General features: G+C 40.3%; 1 protein-coding gene across 2 annotated transcripts in view; it reads left to right on the plus strand.

The window, feature by feature from the left end:
- Positions 1-2,689: 2,689 nt before the first annotated feature.
- Positions 2,690-19,007, plus strand: part of CTTNBP2 (cortactin binding protein 2) — a 77,965-nt gene continuing 61,647 nt past the window's right edge. The window contains exons 1-2 of one of the 2 annotated variants that reach the window (XM_032688673.1): positions 2,690-2,992; positions 14,935-15,042. In XM_032688673.1, coding sequence (XP_032544564.1) covers positions 2,924-2,992; positions 14,935-15,042 — 177 coding nt within the window. In that variant the 5' untranslated portion in view covers positions 2,690-2,923. The remainder of the gene's footprint in view (positions 2,993-14,934; positions 15,043-19,007) is intronic. The other variant, XM_032688674.1, reaches the window with a different exon arrangement.

Here is a 19,007-nt window from a genome sequence, read left to right on the forward strand (position 1 = left end):
ACTGTAGTGCTAAAATTGTCTGTAAAAGCAAAGGCAATTTTTTTCTCCTAGAAGGGCTCTGACTTAGCCATGCATTAAAAAAGTGTTTTGCCCTGTACAATGCAGGCATAGCAATGACACTGCACTACGGGAGCAGTCACGAGGTCATGCTGTCCCTCACTTTGAATTCATTCATTATGTGTGTAGATGTTGTATTACCAAGGGTTTAAAGCCAGTTCTGAGAGAGGATGTCAGTACCATAAACCAAATAACCAGGGAATAACTAAGACCTTGTCCAGTGATGTGGTACTAACAATCAAGGAAAAACACGTTTCCTACTTTGAAGATGATCCCGAGTGTGAGGTGTTCTTTGTGCAGGAAAACCACAAACACATTTGGACCCTACCACCATCACTGATGATGCAGTGGTTGCTGTGCAGCACAAGAATCTACTCCCAGTAGTGACTGGCAATATCTAATATAGATTTTAGTGCTCTCATGCCAGCCATAAGCCTTGTTGTTCTCATTAAGAAAAAGAGCGAAGAAGCATAAACATGCAATATAGTCTCATACAATTACAAAAATCAATAATATTTTCAAAATGTTGTGACAATTCATTTTATGATATAAAGAAGAAATATAGACCACTCCTCCTTCTAAAGAGTGTCTGTCATCTCTTTGACCACAACAGCAGGTCAAACTACCTACAACACTTAGATGACATGCTGGATATTTGTTGTCTGGGGACAGACTTTGAAATGAAGTGTTGCTGGTCCATCTATCCTATAAATTTTTTGCTGGCTGAGATCTGAGCACTCCCATCTCTCTCAGAAATCAGTCTAAATTTATCTTCAGATGAGGAAAGAGAGATCAGTTCTCAAGTCTGAGATGGAAAGCTATGACTAATCTAATATTCATTGTTATTTTGATAAATGTACGCTTGGTAATTGATAAAATATCAGCTAAACCAGTTTATGATCTCAGCAGAGCAAGAGATAAATAGTGTAGTCTTTGCTGCATCATTGCTGTGATGTGGATGGAGTTAAAAAATAGTACTTACACAGTATGTTGCATTCATGCTTTGTACCAGCTCAGAAAGACACATAAGTAACCGTGATGGTCAGCAGATGATTCTAATGTGACAGGGAAATTCTGGCCATAACAATGGTAGATGGGACTCAATAAGAGAAAAGATATTCTCAAACAATTTAAAAAACTTCAGTATTTAAAGCCATTCTAGAAAGGAGTAAGTATGACAGAGTTCATAGGAAACAAATGACTTTTCGTTGAGTTTCTTGAAGGCAAAGCACCAAACACTCTTCCAGATTTACCTAAATAATAACTATGAGCCATGTATGTTACTTTGCTCTCAATAAAAGCAACAGTTTATCCTAAACAAATTAAATGGTAACAGAGTGCTGGGAACCGAGAAAAACAAGTTGTTTTAGGCTATGTGTCATCAATAGAGTTTCTCAGCTTCAGTGGTGGAAAAGATGTGAGCACTTACTACAGTTATAAAAATGTAAAACTTCAGTAGGAGGAGACCTAGATAATTTTTAAGGAGAAAGAAAAAACAAACCCTAAACCAGAAAATATCTGTTTAACTCGATTTTATATGCCCCATGATGGATCCTATACATTGCTTTCTGCTCATGCTGTTCAGGTCACATTTACATTACGGTTGGAGTTTATTGTACTAATCACTCATCAGTTCCCTTTCTGGTAATGTAAAGGGGAAATGTTCATGCATGTTTTTACTTCCATCCTTAGGAACAGCATGCTTAGAAGAACATTTGCTGTCTTTGATGAAGGCATTGGTCCACTTCTGTCTGGTCACGGTGCCAAGGGAGTTAGTCCAGCATGAATCTAGACTTTAGGCAGGCCTATGAAAGAGGAGCCCAACAAGGCTCAGAGAAGCCTGCTGTTTGTGGAAGTTATATGTGGCTGCAGAGCAAACAGTGTTGCAAATCCAGCTTATAATGGATGTAAAGTTGGTTCCAGTGGAGTGTAAATTTGGATTTGGTCTTGGTGTAGGTTCCCATTGCGAGAGCAAAGCAGACTTTGAGGAATCTGGAGATGGGCAGTGCAGCAGAAGTGGAGGGGTGCTCCTGGGTGGAGGACATTGAGCCTGCATGGTAGTGGGTTCAGCTCAGCTGCCAAAACCTTCCTCTGGAGGTGTTAGAACAGGATTCAGCTTTGGTACCTGCCTGGAATGGCAAAGGGCAACCCAACAGGGTGGGCTTCAGCACTGGGTCTGAGAGGTGCCAAAGCATTGGGCCTGATACGTTGGAGGTCCACCCTTACACGGGCTCTGAAAATATGCCTTGAAAATAATCCAGCAAGCAATGGCTGGCAGCAGAAATGTTCCCCCAAATCCCTCCACAGGGCACGGGGAGAGACAGATGACTCCTCCAGTCAGCACCCCCAGATGATGCCCTTCCCTCAAAGACTTCATCTGGTTTAAGAATCTCACTGATCAGTTAAACCAACCCCACTGCAACCCCCCCTTTTTTTTTGCCCCGTCCATAATCTTTCCTTTCCTTCTCCTGCTGCCAAGACGCGGGGGAGGGCAGGGAGGAGAGCAATGCCTGCGTGGGGCCCGGGTAGCGCGGTGGCGAGGACACTCCCCTCCGCCACCATTGCGCGCCGCCCGCCCGCCCGCAGCGGGGTCTCGCTCCCCCTCCGCCCGGTCCCGGGCCGCCGCATGGCGGACGGGGAGCGGGTGGGTGGCGAAGTCCGAGCGCCCGCCGGCGGGAGTCGCTCGCCTCGGCCGGCGCAGGGGCGCCTCGGCTCGGCAGCCTCGCCTGCGCGGCGCCGCAGGGGTTAAGCGCCCCCGCTCCCGGCGGGCTCGCTGCCGGCGGGGAGCGGGTTAAGCGCCTGGCGGCGACGGATCCGCCACTCGGCTCCGCACCGCGCTCCGCGCTGGAGCCGATACAGCGGGAAGATGGCGACGGAGGGAGCGAGCGGCGAGCCGGGCTCTGGCGGGCAGGAGGACTCGGCGGCCACGGCAGCGGTAACCGGCCTGGCGGGAGAGGGGGGTGCGACCCAAGCTGGAGCGAGGAGGGCTCCCCGTGGGTTTGGGACGAAGCGGCGCTTGGAGACCTGCCTCCCCCGTTCCGTCCCTCCGCCCTCCTTCTCCCCCGGGGCGGGACGGGGCTCGCTGCGGGACCCGCCGCCGCCGTCCCCGTCCCGCCCCGGGCAAGAACAGAGAGGGGCGCGGGATCTCCCTCCCTGCTGCCCTCTCTCTTCCCTCAGCGGGGGCGGTGGGTTCTCTCCCCCATTGTTCCTTCACGCTACTCCGGCGCGGGGTGGGTGTACGGCGCCCATGAGGGACACGGAGGGGGGGCTCCTCTCCGCGTCTTTTTTCTCTCGCACCCGCCTCCCTTTTCCCGCCGCTTCCAACAGCGAGGGGGCTGCGCTCCGGCTCTCCCGGCGGGCTGAGGTGCTGACAGAGGCCGGGGCGCCGGGACCTGTCAGACCGGGGTGGGGGGGAAATTTTGCTCATTAACCCTTTGCCGGGCCCGCAAGGCGCTTGGCTTTAACCTTCCTCCTGTGAGGCGTTTTCGGCGCTGGGGCACTGTCCTTTCCCCCGCCCTAAGGCCCCGTCCCGAGCCGGGTGCGTGGAAGCGTCCCCGCTCCCGGGCCCGCGCCCCAGGGGCAGGATCTGGCGCCCCGGTTAAAATATCTCCAAAAGCTGAGCAGAACCTCCCTCCCTGCCGGTGTGTCCTTTCAGCGGGTGGGGAGGCCGCTGGAAGGGAGGCGGAGGGATGCGGTGCGGTGCCAGCCGGTGGTTATAGCGGTGCCGGGGGGAGGCTACACTCCCCTGGGTTAGCGCTGGGCTCCCCGACCCCAGACAGGGAGGCAGGGCTCGTCCCCTCGATCGCTTTGCGCCTCCGCTGGGCCCCGGCTCTTCGCCTCTGCTCTGGCGGACACCTCTCAACCCGGCAGCTCTCCCTCGCCCGGCGCATCCCAGACCTGGCGTAGTCCAACCTGCTTGGGGACCTCCCGGGCGAACCAGACCCTGGTACTCACCTGGCTGGCAGCCGTAGGTCCAGGGTCAGGCTGTAGATGCTCGGCCTCGTAGAAACATGCAAAGTTCGGGGCAGTGAAACCGCGGTGGTGCGCCTTCTGCTTGGGATCGTTCCTGAAGGCGATGACCCCCGAAGGGAGGGGACACTAGTTTCTCTGAAATTTAGGTTATTGCTGGCATTTTATTTTTTATTGGCTTGTTTACTTTCAAACAGGCACTACTTCTTATCTGAAACCTTGTTCTAGCTGTGTACTTAATTGTCCTTGTGTGTTTTAAAATCTGCAGTATTGTGGAAATTGAGTTTTACTTAAAAAAAGTAAACATTACAGAGTGAATATTTATAACATTTGTCTTTTAAAACAATGGCATAACCATGGCATAAATGAATATTAAGATAAAAATTCATAAAAGCAAACAAATATTTTAAAGCCCTGGTTTTGACCAAAAATATTAATACTGCCTTAATTTTCAGTTTTAAAGACTCAAACTAGTAGTTTGTAATCAAGTAGCACTTCTGTATTGCCCTGTTAGGCAATGCAATATAAGCCACTCATGCAGTTTGGTGTTCTCATTGTGAAAGGTAGGAGTGATAGCTCTACACTGCACACTGATTTTAAAATTTGCTTTTAAAACTGAAGAGATGCTAGGATGTTGCTCCCTAACAAAAAGAATACCTATACTTGATCCATAACAAAGTATATTTTTAAAAATTATTGCTTTAATTTGTAATTTGCCTTCAGTCATTAAATATTTAATAGTATTTTTTATCTTTTTTCCCTTACCAATATAGGCATTATATTGTTGATTTCATTTTATCTCTTGTACAGGAAAGTAAAAGGAACATCTCTGTGCAATGAAATTATTTTAAAAAGATGTTCACGGTACTCCAGTATTTCTTTTGAAGGGATTGGTATGAATAGCTTATTTTCTGTCTTTGAACTCGAGATACAGAATTATGAATTGGATCAACTTGCTTACTTTTTGGATAACAGTAATCATTTAGGTGAATATCTTTTAATTCACACTAAACTTCAACTTATAACGAAGTATTGTGTTGGGTTTTTTGTTGGCCTTTTTTTTTTTAATTGTCAGAATCTTGATTGCAGAAATGGTGCAGTAAAAAGCTATGAGAACAGTATTTGTAATAGTAATGTGTTAATGTGTAAATTTTACGGTGTAAGCAGAAAGAATGTAACACAGGACATTCCGTAGGGTTTCCTGATACTAAATACCGTTATTGTGTCTTGATACACTATCAGTAACATTACTGGGAAAAAAAGACTTTTTCTGATCTTTTTAGAAGCACTGTAGAAAAGGAATGAAAGTGCCTCCCTCCCTCCTTTTTTGCATTCACCAGGGAATTTGACTGAAAAAACCTAGACTGTTTTATAATATGTTACATGTAGGAACAAGGCTGATAATCTTGTCATTCTGAGTTTTCTTGGATGGAGCACAGAATTTGGTAAACCCTTCGCTTCTTTCTCACAAAATACTGGTATTTTTATCTTTGTAAGGATAGCAAGGAAGAATGGCAGGGGAGTGGTTCTGGTCCTTTTTCATACCTGCACAGCATGATTGCACTGAAGTCAGGGAAATTATGTTGGTGCAGTTTGGACTAGAATTGAGAGAAAACATCTCTGTGTGTGTTTTAAAACATCTCTGAATGACTTCCATCTGCATAATGTCTACCAATAATGATTATATAGTAGCAAGAAATAATCCAATTTGACAGTCTTTTTGTTGAAACATTGAACATCAGCCTGCTGTGCATAGAGGGTTGGCTTGTCACACACGATAGCTTTAGTGTAGCTGTAACAAAGCCTATGAAAAGCCTGTTATGTCAATCGTAAAGTTTGTTAAAATTATTCAGTAAAATTTTTTATTTTGCTTGACCAGTGATCAAAAGCATAAATGTTATTTTTCCCTCAAAGACGGTACCTTCTACTGTCTGTAAAGCTGTACATATAATGGATATTGATAGAGTGGAATCTTGACTCTTCTAAAATATGTAGGGATTTTGCTGCTGTCTTCATCAGTGAAAATTACATTGAGAATGATGTGTGCACACACTGAAGGATAACTCTGGGTTGCTGTGGGTCACGCAACAGTACAAAAAAGTTACGCTACATAAAAAACTATCAATAGTAAAAAAAAAAAAAAAAAGATAAGCGAAGAGAAATTCCTTGACACTTTGAGGTGACATTTTGGGGTATTTTATGCTTAGCTTGGTATATTCACTATCTATCGATCTATAAGAGTGTTCATAGTAGAACTGCCATTCAGGTCAGTATAGTGAAATGCTAAATTATGGTTTGATCATATCAATTATACAGGCTGCCTTAGATCAGTTGGAAAGATTCTTATCTGGAAAATACTGCAAGTAGCAGAAAATGAGACCATAGCCTTGAAAAGCAAAGACTGTATCTTATTAGAGATTACATCCTGGAAAATGGTCACCTGTGAAAGGACTAACTACCACTTTGCTCATCTGAATACAAGTTTTCAGTGTAGTGTTATTATTCAGAGAAGTTATTCTCTTCTAGTGAGATGTGCGATGCTGTTGTGGTGTTTCGGCATGTAGGTGAGATGCAGAGAGAGCACAGTTCTGTCTATTTTAGCCCTGCTGCTCCTCTGTGATGAGAGATTGGTCTTGATCCATGTTGTGGTCATGTACTTCAAACCTCCTTTCTTTCTGTCCTCCCTCTTCTCCAAACTATGGCACTGCCTTTCCTGTGCCTTCTATTCCATGACCTGCAGCACATCCTCTCTTCCTGTGTTGTGAAGATCTTTGGGGATGAGAAAAGAAAGCCACAGAATGTAGACCACTTAGTAAATGTTCCTTTCTCTTTCAAATGTGGACTTGTTACACTGTCTGTCATTAGAGGTGAAGTGCAGAGGGGCAGTGCTCTGAGCCAGATGTGTGAAAGTGGCGTGGAGGTGGAAAGCTGTAGGATGCAGTTCTGTTGTTTTCCCAACCATTTTGACTTCATTTGTGTAAACATTGCTTTGGCCTGAGAGGGGATATAGCAGGATAGGAATAGAGATGGAAATAGGGACAACAAGGAAAGAGGTCAGGAAGATAGCAGTCTGAGGTCTGACTCTGCACCTGCTCCTACCCAAGAAAGGGATCAGCTGATTTACAATACCCATATAATTCTTGAATATGTAAACCAGAAGGTGTCAATTAGGCTTAGGGAAGATGTACTGGTATGTACCTTTAATTCACAAATAATATGTAAATTAAAACTTTCTTGGCCATTGCTCTTTCAGTTCTCTTGTAGCCCAAAATAACATGTAAAATTATGGAATACTTAGATTCAACAGTGTGTACCCATGTCTGTACCTAATCATATACTATTTACCTTAAAAGTGACTTATCTGAAAGCAACTTGCTGAATAGAAATTACGCATTAAATCTAAGTAAGAATTTAAACATGATTATTGAAGGTTTATGGGCCTAGATCCATAAAAAAAACCATCTAGTTACCTAACCTGCACTGAAATAAAAATAATGAAGTACCTTTGTGGCTGTTAATAGATTGCAAACATGTTTTAACAGCTATGACAATATCTGCGTATGTATAAAGGTCAATGTCTTACTAATTTTGGAGGGGTTGGGGGCTGGGTTTTTTCTTGTTTCCAAAATAAATTTCCCAGCTCTGAGGTATGGTATATTTATGGTTAATGTTGAAACTGTAAAAGGTTTTGCTCTTAGTTCAAGCCAAGAAAACCCAAACAGCTAAACAAAACCTCCCCCATACCTTTTAAAGGAAACCTTTGAAAAAACTCAGAAAGCAAGGGAGCTGTGCTTGGGAAGAGGAGTGCAGAGTAAGCAGGTAACTTCATGTGGTGAACAGTCCAATAAAAGTCATTGAGCTAATGGGTGGGCATAATTAAATGCATATACAGTGACTTCATGATCCCTCAGGTGTTACTGTGAAATTATTTATGAGTCTTGAATGTTAGCAACAGATGATAGTCTCTTCATCAAGAAGCTCCATGTTAGTTGAGGAGCAAGTTCAACAACATTGCTTTTTTTCTCTACCTTCATATTTGTTTCTGTTACTAAGAACATTCCTAAAGGTCATATCTTACTTCTTAAGTTCATCTTAGGCAAGGTGGGAAATGGACATGTATTTTTGCATCAGATAACTTCTGGTGAAATGTGGGATCATAGATTCTTACCCTAGTTTCAGACTAAAGAACAAGTCTTCCACAGCCAAAGCAATAAATTGTGGATTTCCCTGAAGTGTTCATGAATACTATGTGATATTATAACCACTTCTTTTATCAGTTTCTATGTTTGCAGAGTTTTCTTTATTAGAAAAGGGCTAGGATTCATTTGACCACATACCCACTTCCTTTTATAGTTGGTGGGGTGAAGTAAGTGGTTAGAAGGAATAACCTGGTTTAGAAATAAGTTTGTGAACTTCTCTAGTTTTGAGTGAAGTGACTTAGACAACTGGAGGTATGGATGGGGTTCAAGACACTTAAATTTAGGTGTCTGTATGTATATACAGTGTTTAATATCCTATTACAGTCAGTGGAGCCATGAGCAAATAGTTCTGGTGGCTGGTTAGCTGAATAGCTTTTTTGTCTGTTTGACTAGGCTGGTCCCTAAAAGGGACATGAGGTACCTGACTTACATAGCTGATACCATTAGGTACCTCACTTGCAAACATACATTCAAGGCATTCACCTTTAGATGTCTTGGTCCAATCTTGCAGGCTTCCTTTAGTGGCCTTATATTATATGATGCTCTGAGGTATCCTAGCTGGCCTTCTGCTACTGGTCCAGTTGCCATGGATGATTCTCCTAAGTTCTGTATCATATCTACCTGTCCTAAAAAGCTATCTCTGATCCCTGGGACATTTCAAATCCCACTAATTCTTCTCCATAGGCAACTAAAGAGAATTAGTCAAAATAGATATTTATACTTGGTCAGATGAGTTGTACCTGGGGGATATACTTGATGTTGTAAAAGATATGAATCATGGTTGTTTCCCTGGTGCAGTTGTTTCATGGGTCTGACAGATGTGAGGCCATTGTTATACTAGAAGTTTACTTTGTATAGCCTAATAGGTAATAGCAAACCATTTTTATCTTTAGAATCTTCTCTTGGAAGTCCACTTTCTGAATCCTCAAGATGTGCCTTGATTGGAACTCAATATAAAATATGTATCTACAAACATAGATATGTACCTTTCCCTTTCCTTCTGAAAGGACTGTATTTTTTGGGCAGCTTTTCCCTATGTCTTTTCCTGTATACCGTTTTTATACTTCTCCCAGCCCAACTCCTGGCCTTCCACTTCAGCCCTCAGTTATGTTCCATAGGTTTCTTTCCCAAGTCCTGGGTTACTGCTCACTTCCAATTTTAAAAGGCTTTCTGAGCAAGAAGGAGCTTGTTTTCTATGGTCATTTGTGATTAATTCACAGCTAACTTGTTTCTTGCCTGTGTTCTGTTTAGGGAGAGTACAAAGTTGAGGCTTTTATACTTTGTCTATTCAGGCTTCTGCTGCAGGCAGCGGAGCTTTTAACAGTTGCTGTGATAGCACAATGAACAGAACTTTTAGCTCCTGAGATTGTCAGTACCATCAGCTGGGCTAGGTCAGCAAAACCAACTTTTGGCACTGCCAGTCCCTCACAATATTATTTTCTATTTTTTTTTTTAGCGAGAGCACTGTGATGAATTTAACCATAAATACTTTTACTGTTTCTACTTCTAAATTTGTATGCTTGTGGGAAGGAGTCCATTCTGTTCCCGTGCCTCATGGTGACCTTCCAGTTCCATCCTCTTTCCATCTTTTCCAAAGGCGATTGAGGTGGTAAAGCGTGTGTCCAGTTTGATCACTGCTGTCCTGAGTAGTCCTTCTCTTGTTCAGAACTGATGCTTTTTTCTTCTTTTTGGTTCATGGCAGAGCTTCTTTTAGTCTTAGCAACGCTAGTGTCATTTTACCTGTACTGTTTTTGTGGTGCAAACACAGGTAGTTGAATGAGTTTTAGCTAATAAGCAGTTTGGTCTATTGTCAGTGCAGTTGCTGCCAGGCAACATACACCCATTGCAAAACTGAAAAATAATGTGAAGTTTTAGAGACATAGAGGATTGAAGTAGTCTTTTTAGGGTACTTTATTCTTATAAATCAAATCAACCAGACATTTTAAAATCTGAAAGAGGTAGAGAAAAAATTATCTTGTGTTTTGGTTGTTCTTACCAAATGTCTCCCTGGGACAACGTGTTCAAATATCCCTGTTATTAAAGCAATACAATGCCTGGCTTGGTTACATAGTTGTTAAGCTGCTGGTTAAATTGTTACAGCTTGGCATTCTACCAGAGGTATTGTAGCTAAACCCTAGATGACACATAAGCCATCAACTACTAACGCAGTCTTTATTTTCTGGAGATCTAAGATTTATTGCTCCACTGGAAGATGTTAGGAAGATTACTTTTCTAGATCTCACCAGCAGTTTTCTCTATGATTTGGCCAAGCAGTGCTCCCTCTGAATAAGAACTTTGGGCAAGCCCACCATGACTGACATCTTGATTCCCAGAAGATGGCACACAGAGTGTTTAAGAGGGAGGATAGTTTCGTTTCATCATATGCTTTGTCTACTCAAATGTCTTAAAAACATTTTTACAACTATACTTGAGAATGATATATTTTAATCTAGTTAGGAAAGGCTACATTGCTGCTCTGTAAGTGTTGATTCAGAAATGTGCATGGGGAGAAGGTGTGGTAGCGTCTTCAGTGACTGCCATGCACACTCCTACCCTGTGTGAGTGGATTCGAGGTTGCTTATCCATAGTGAACAAGTCTAAGATGTCCTTAAAGTACTAAGATGTCATTCCAGTTTCAGAATTTGTCAAATGCAGTTATGAAAAAAAAGCTTCAGTGGGAATAAAATTATTCGTAAACAAGACCTGAAAAATGATGGTGTTTGTCTTCATTCTAAAAACCACCCTTTCTGTTTATGGGTCTTTTCTGGTTGATTGTGGACAGTTTCAGGAAATTTGGTTTGTTCTTCATATGTATGTGAAGACTTGTCTGGTGGAGTGTGTAGCATGGAGAGTGTGGGTAATAATAGATTACATTTCTTGTGCTTAAAGATCAGAGGGCATCAAACAAAAGTAGCTGCTGGCAGACTGACAGCAAAGGTGGTGGTTCTACATATAATGTGTAGTTGTGCTGTGGAATGTTGTGGATTACATAGAGATTCAAAAAGCAAGGGGGCAAACTCACAACAGATATGTCAGCTGAGGACTGCTACATGCAAAATGACAATTTCTGGCTCAGAAGGTGAATTAGCTGCATATTGCTTGAGGTTAGGAGAGTATTTCTGGGAAGTATCATTATGGGCTTGTCTTGTTGTGGTGCTGATTTCAAGGCATCCATTATTGTCTGCTTTTGGAGCCAAGATGCTCGGGTAAGCAGGTTTTTAGTCAGATATGCTAGAACTGTTCGTATAGACAGTGGTTTTGCTAGTTCTTATTTCAAGTTTTTAAAATTAAAAATATAAAACCTAAGTTACATATCTTGTTGGTATGTTTTTCTGTAAACATTTCTGTGTGTTTATTTATATCTAACCATAAATTACCAGAGGGCACTCTTAGTTTCTAGTTTTTGCTGTCTTTTCATATGTTTGTGTGTACTTGAACAAAGTTTTATGTGATTGTTTGATCAGATGCGTAGTTAAAAATCTCATTGCTGCATCACATATGTTGAGGAACATCTCTGGTTTGTTAAGAATGGAAAAATGTTTTCATTTATGTCTTAGGGAAGACTGCAAAAATTAGAAGTTTCACCTGTGATGTACAGTCTTTTGACAAAGAGCTGTCCTGTGTTATACCTCCTAACAGACTGAAGTTACTGATTTGGGCAAAAGACTAGGATCACGTTTCTTGTACTGTACTTTTGTGGATGCCCCTCTTAACTTTGTCCCTGTCTATCAGAAACCTTGGGTGACTTTTTGTTGTCAGAACAGACAAGTATATTTTAGAAAGGAAAGGTAGTGATTAAACCATTGAATGGGGACTTAAAAGACTGTTACTGAATATTATGTTTTATACTACTTGCTTTATATGTTTGGAAAAAACTATCTCTGCATCAGTTTACCATCTGAAAAATAAAGATTTTTTTCCTCTATTATAAAGGAAGTTGTATGAATAAATCAGTTCCTATCCTTGAGCTATTAGATTTTATGAAGTGGTTCATAGAAGAGGGAGGGTGGATAAGGGGTCCTACTATCTAACTGAATTAAATTTAATAATTAGAAATGTTGAGAGGGAAATCTGCTGCAGCCTATAAGGTAAAATCTAGTGAATTGACACTAGATTACATGAGGAACTGTGTAAGTGTAGCAACTTTTCACTTTATATGTGTCCTTAGATCAGTGAACGCTGTATAGAATTGTGAGAAGCACTGTGAGAAACTGCTGCAGCATATGTTGGAAAAAAGCCTTCAGAGAAACTAGTTGTTTTTCTTGGTCTATTGGCATGGAACCTAAGAGGTATATTTTGGATTAGAGAAATAGCGGACCCAGGTAGCAAAAAATAGAGGATAACTATTGTTCAGTCTAAAAATTTTGGTTAGAATGGGTGGCCCTGTCCTCAAAACAGCTATGCTTAATAGGAATAAGGGGCACTGGAGCATCTCTTATGAGGACAAGCTGAGGGAACTGAGCCTGTTCAGCCTGGAAAGGAGACAACCGAGAGGGAACCTCATCAATGTATATAAGTATCTGAAGGGAGGGTGTCAAGAGGATGGAGCCAGGCTTTTCTCAGCGGTGCCAAGGAATGGGATACAAGACGATGGGCAGAAACTGATGGACAGGAAGTTCCACCTGAATATGAGGAAGAACTTCTTTACTGTGTGGGTGACTGAGCACTGGAAGAGGTTGCCCGGTCCAGGTGTGGAATCTCCCTCACTGGAGATATTCAAGAACCGTCTGGACACAATCTGGTGCGATATGCTCTAGGATAACCCTGCTTGAGCAGGGAGGTTGGACCAGGTGATCCACTGTGGTCCTTTTCAACCTTACCCATTCAGTGATTCTGTGAAATTATTGTTCCTCTTGTTGATCCATGTTGTTCACCTAAATGGAGAAGCTTAATCAAATGTACATTGAATATAAATAGCTGACGTTCTGGCATACAGTTCTCACTAGCCATTTGTGCACCTCTGTGTGTTTTAACTACAAAGTAAAAATGGAACCCAGTAAATCTAACACAGTTATAGCTTTTGGGTATTTTTGATCTATGGTTGTCTGGCCTGAGGGAAGAATAACTGTTGTGCCATCCCCTTGCCTTGAGAAATTAGAAATGGTACTTATTTTTTGTGCTGAAGTTAAGCTCCCAAGTAGCTGAATGCTTACCTTTTACGTCCCTCAGGGAAAATAGTATATCCAGATACACTGTTCACCTAATTTGGCAACAGATTACTTCATACTGAAGATAGCTGAGTGTTTGCGTCACAGGGCTTTTCTAGGAGACCCATCTACATCATAGCAAAGATTCTAATGTTTCCCTTGCAGAGAATAGCATATTGAAAATCAATCTAGGCAGCTGAATCTAGTACATAGAATAAAAATTGTTTTATGTCCCTGCAAGTAATTCCCTTCTAAATTCATTAAGTGTCTACTTGTGTTAGCATTGTGGATATTGATGAACAACAGATTTGTATTAAACTTATGTACCTTTGTGTTTTTGTGAATATTATAACATTCCCCTCATCCCATTTCCAAAATCAAGACTTCCAGCCTTGTAGTCTTTCCTAATATAGTACTTACTCCTTCTCTCTGCATTCTTTTAGTTAGCTAACTCTATACTTTTAGATGAAGACTTTATGCAGTACTTGAGATGTGGGTTTACCAGGAGTTTATACAGTGGCAAAATGAGGCTGTTCATATGTAAGTGAAGAATTATGTGCCAGCTCCCACATGAAGTGTCTGTCCCTGCCACTTCTCTATCTTTTTTCCAGGTTATTGACAAAGAAGTTGAATCAAGCTAGTCCCTGAGGTGCCCCCTGCTTCCCTGTTTCCATATTGAAAAGTGGCTGTTACCCATAATGTTTACTTGCTATCCTTGAAATGTCTTTATTCCAATACAGTTGGATAGGAGTTTCTGTATAATATTAGATACAGAGCTTTGTCTAAAACTTCTTGAAAATTCAGATACAGTGGATTCCCGTTACCATCACTATCGACACTGTTACAGAACTGTGGCATTTTGTGAGGTGTTTATGCACGTGCTCAATGATCTTATTCATCAGTATAAACTCATTCTCTTGTTTTGCTCAGGGTGGCAGTCAGACTTACACTGGTCTTGGTAACTGTGGAGTCAGAAGATATTGTTGCTATGAACCGTCATTTGTCAGTGCCTCTTAAACCTGAACTGTTCCCTCCATGCACACAAATAGGACTGCAAATAAAACCTACACATAAGATTTCTTGTCTTTTCACAAACTGTGCTTCAGAAATTCACATTCAGGCCAGTATATGGTGATGACTTGGTAGCTGTTTGCACAGGTGGATTAGTCATGCTGTGGTTAAGGTCCTTTCCTTTTCTCTTGCCTTTCTCCCTGATATGCTATTTCAGGTCTGCTGAATTGTTTCAGCCTCTGTGAAGCTGCATACAGCAATTGTCAGTCACAAAGTTAGCTGCTTTACCATGTCACACTTATCATTCACAAAACTTTGCAGGATCGATTCCTTGCAACAGTGCAGTTTGAAACAATATCATACGGGAGAGCTTTAATTTCTTCCCTTCAAATAAAAAGAATCGGACTATTTGCTATTAATTTTGACTTTATATAGTACACATAAAGACACCTCAACTTTTGACAGCTATAGATGGATGCTCATATATCTGGGTTTCAAATCTGCAGTAACTGTTGTAGTCAATGTGCTTATCAGTGTTTTATTTCTTACAGACAAGAGAGTTTGATGTGGATAACCTGAGCAAGGCAGAATTGCGAATGCTTTTGAGTATAATGGAAGGAGAACTAGAAGCACGAGACCTTGTGATTGAAGCCTTGCGGGTAAGTTACTGGGTTGTCGTCATTTGGTTTTTGGCTTTGTTTTAAATTCTCTTTTGCCACTTCCCTTGTATTGTACAGAGAATATTATTAGTGGAAGAGTAAATTGTGATTTTAAAGTTTTAGTTTGAGTGAATCTCAGTAATCACAAAATATGTTCTTGTTTAATTGTTGCCATTCAGTAATTCTATGTAATTTTCTATAAAATGTCAAAAAAATGTCAAAGAAATAAGTGAAAAACCTGCAAAATTACTTCCTCTTTAAAATCTTGTATATTCTAGGCTCTGTTATTTGTGAAAGGAAGGAATATCTTCAAAGGAAAATTCAGTCCATTCATATTTTGTTCTAATGGTCTGTATTTGATTGTATGCTCTATTCAGTGCTTTCATTTTCTGTGAGATGGAAGGAGGGACAAAATCAGATGGTCATATCCACTTAGGGAAAAGGTTTTGTGGGTTTTTTTTTGTTTGCCTCTGTTTTTTAATAAAAGGTGAAATATGAGATATATACTCTTAACTGTACTTACAAGATTTGGTAGGATTCTTACTGTGTTAGTTGCCTGTAAAGGTTAGTTTTCTTCTTCAGAAGGTTGCAGTCTGAAAGGCAACTTAGAAAGTTGACTGGAAATGTACAAACAAAACTGTCTTTTAATCAAAATATGATTTTTTAAATGACTGTATTGATTTTAAAGTCAATCTGTAGCAGAATAAAATTTAACAGACCTGCCAAACAAACTATAGGTTTAGGGAGAAAATGAGTCTTACATGGTTTGAAAATATTTATAACTTCACAGGACAGAGGGAAATTGTGCCCTTTAAGATATTGTAAAGTAAAACCTGAATGTAATAACATATATCTAATACTAGTTTTTATTAATATGTATAATGATTATCAAGCAGTGTGGGAACATTTTTCACTTGTAATGTCACAGTAACAATTGTAAATGCATTTTTATTCAGTTTTAAGTTGTTTTGTGATGGATTCAGATCTCTTGTTGCAAATAGAGCTTTAAACTAGCTGTCATTGATGTACTTGCATTAATAACTGACGACTTTACGGGTATAAACCTCTCTTATAAAATACAATTTTCATTTTGTAATAACAATAAGACACTGGGAGCAATATTCTTCTGGGGGATTACTGTACTTTGAAGTTATTTGGTGTTTGGCCTTCAGTTATATGCATATGTTAAAATGCACTGCCTTTTCATCTAGCTGTTTTACAATTTCACAGCTCATTTGCCTGGCCTAGGATTTTTTATTTTCCCTGCCTGCCAGTTAAGGTTTTGTGGAAGTGGAAACAGTGTACACACTACATCCAGAATCTTTTTTTTTTTTTTTGACTCTTCTAACTTTGAAGGAATGCAGAGATTATATTCAGGCAATTTTCTCTAGTACATATTCATGAACAAGCTGCTGCACTACATACCAAAGAATGTATGTATTGAAATTGAGCAAAAGGGAGGAGAAAAAAAAGGGGAAAAAAAGAAAAATGCAGTAAACATTTCATGATAGTAAACATTAAACATGCGCAGTCCCAGGAATGAAAAAGTCTGTATGACATTCACATGCACCTGCTGAAATGGGTAATATGTACACAGGGGGTTTTGATGATTAATATAGATTAATATAAAAAGTAGGTCAATTTCGTATGAGGTATATAAGTGCTGAAATTTGGGGGTTTAGGATTTTTTTGTTTGGCTGGATTTTGTTTGGTTGGTTTGGGATTTTTTTTTCTTTTCCTGCATGTCAATTTTCAGTTCCTCTAAACAAAGTCCATGTGTAACTCAAATCTTCCTGAAGGCTTACCTGGCTACCTGCACTAGTACTGGGAAACTTGGAAGTTATACCTGCTGAAGAACTGTTGACTGATATGTTGTAGTATAATACTTTCGGATCTTCTGGCCTCTTATTTGGGAAGGCACAAGTCTGCAGTATTAGCAAGTAGAGTCTCCAAGTAGCACACAAAGTAAGCAACTAGATAGCCAAATACAGTTATACACTTTATAAAAGTGTGTAACAAGAGAATTCCATTGGAATTGTGTCAAATTTGGTACTTTGATTTGCTTCAATACATTGGCGTACATAGTTTGCATATCCTTGAAGCGAGAAAGAAATGGTTTTCATGTAAGAGAAAAGACTTAAGTTGTTGTTTCAAAAAGAGATGAAGGTCTGTTTCAAAGTTAGGAAAAGTTTGTGAGTGGTTTTGCAGGAGTTGGTTTGTTGTGGGGTTTTTGTAATCCTACTAGTAGTTCAGCCTAATTTCTATGACAGGTCACAGCCTGAAAATTTCCAACCCTATACTAGAGAATGTGTATGTTTTGTTTTTCGTCTTAGGTGATCCTCCTGTCAGCTTAAAGTCACTGGCATATACATTTATTAAGCAGTTTTTATATGGTCTTGGTTGTTTTGCAAGACTACAGATCTGTATCTTTTAATCTTCTCTTAAAAGCTGTTCATCCTCTGTTCATTCTTGTGGTGGTGTCATTTCAGATTTTTCTCAATAATGACGTGAGCTTAACTACATCATTCCTAAATGTGTGTGCCCTTATGTGTACTAATTGTGCAGGGTTTCACGGAGCATTTGTAAAAATTGTGCAATAAATAGTACTTATATATCTATTGTAAATACCTCTCCTGAAAAGTTTTGGCACAAAAGGTAATCAACCTTGACTGATCACAAAAGAGCTGGTAAGAGCTGATAATAGTGAATATAATTGAAGACTGACTCACATGGTACTACTCTTAATTTGCACTTACTCTGTGTTAGTCTGTCCTTTTCCACTGTATAAATTCTTACACTGATCTCTCTTGTTTACCACATCACTAATTTTGTGAATCTGTATCATGTGCTTTACCAAAGATCTGAGGCAGATCTTGTGGGGGTTTTTCTCTGTCTAGAAAGCCAGTTATGTAAAAAAACCCCACGCCTACCTTCAATATCCATTGGTAGGATTTATTTTCAGGCTGAGTCCTACAGGGACATGGTTCTTACAGTGCCAAAGGGTTTTTTTTTCTTTGTATACATGTCATATCATTACAGTCTACATCAGAGAAAATGCCTACTAACTTCTCATTTAGCACTTTTAAGATGTTGCATAACTTTTTCCTGCCTATTTAAAGCTTAGTTTCAAAAGGGTGCAGTCCAGTGAGAGTAAAGAAGAAATGCTTCAGAGTTTGTTACTTGACTTTGAAAAGATTGAACTAGGAAATTTCAAGTCTATCCACTGGGTATTGCTCAGAGTGCAGAGTGTCCATTCTGCCTATTCTGTGTAAATAAAAAAATAAAAAATTAAAAGTTAGAAAGGCCAGTAGTTTGACATTATAGGAAGAAATCATAGTCCTCCTGGAGGCAGGGTGGGAATGAGGAGGGAAGATAAGTTTAGTTAGTAAAGTTTAGAGTGTTGATTTTTATTGGGGCGCTGGAATTTGTGCCACGGGATAAATTAGAAAGAATCAAACCCAGTGTCACATATAACAATTAACTCTTTTTATTGCGTCTTTTTTCATAATGTACTGCAGAGTTTCCATGGTATTTTATATAAGGTTTTGATACCTTGAAAAAACCAAAACTTCAAAATCAAACTGCATTTGTAAGAAATATGCAGATGACATCTGTTTACTTTCATGTTTTCACAAGTCATTGATGTTCATTTATAATATTCTCAACTGATTCCTGCTTCAGCACTAGAAAAAGTTACAGTAATTACCAACCAGACCAATTTAAGTTGCTAGACAAGTTCAGCCCTATGAGAACCAACAGCCTTGGAAAAGCAGACCTTTGTCATGCTTAGGGTCAAATTTCCAGCTTCATTCTCCAAGTGAACAGTTAATTTACTGTGGAGAATGGCATCAGGATTCACCTCAAAGGAGGTGATCTTTGTGTAAATCTTTGTGTAAATCTTTCTCATTAGCACTCTACTTCTTTTTTTGAAGCTATTATTTCTGCATTTTAGTAACTTCATGACC

Source organism: Chiroxiphia lanceolata, chromosome 5 (genome assembly GCF_009829145.1).
Source record: "Chiroxiphia lanceolata isolate bChiLan1 chromosome 5, bChiLan1.pri, whole genome shotgun sequence".
Taxonomy (NCBI): Eukaryota; Metazoa; Chordata; class Aves; order Passeriformes; family Pipridae; genus Chiroxiphia; species Chiroxiphia lanceolata.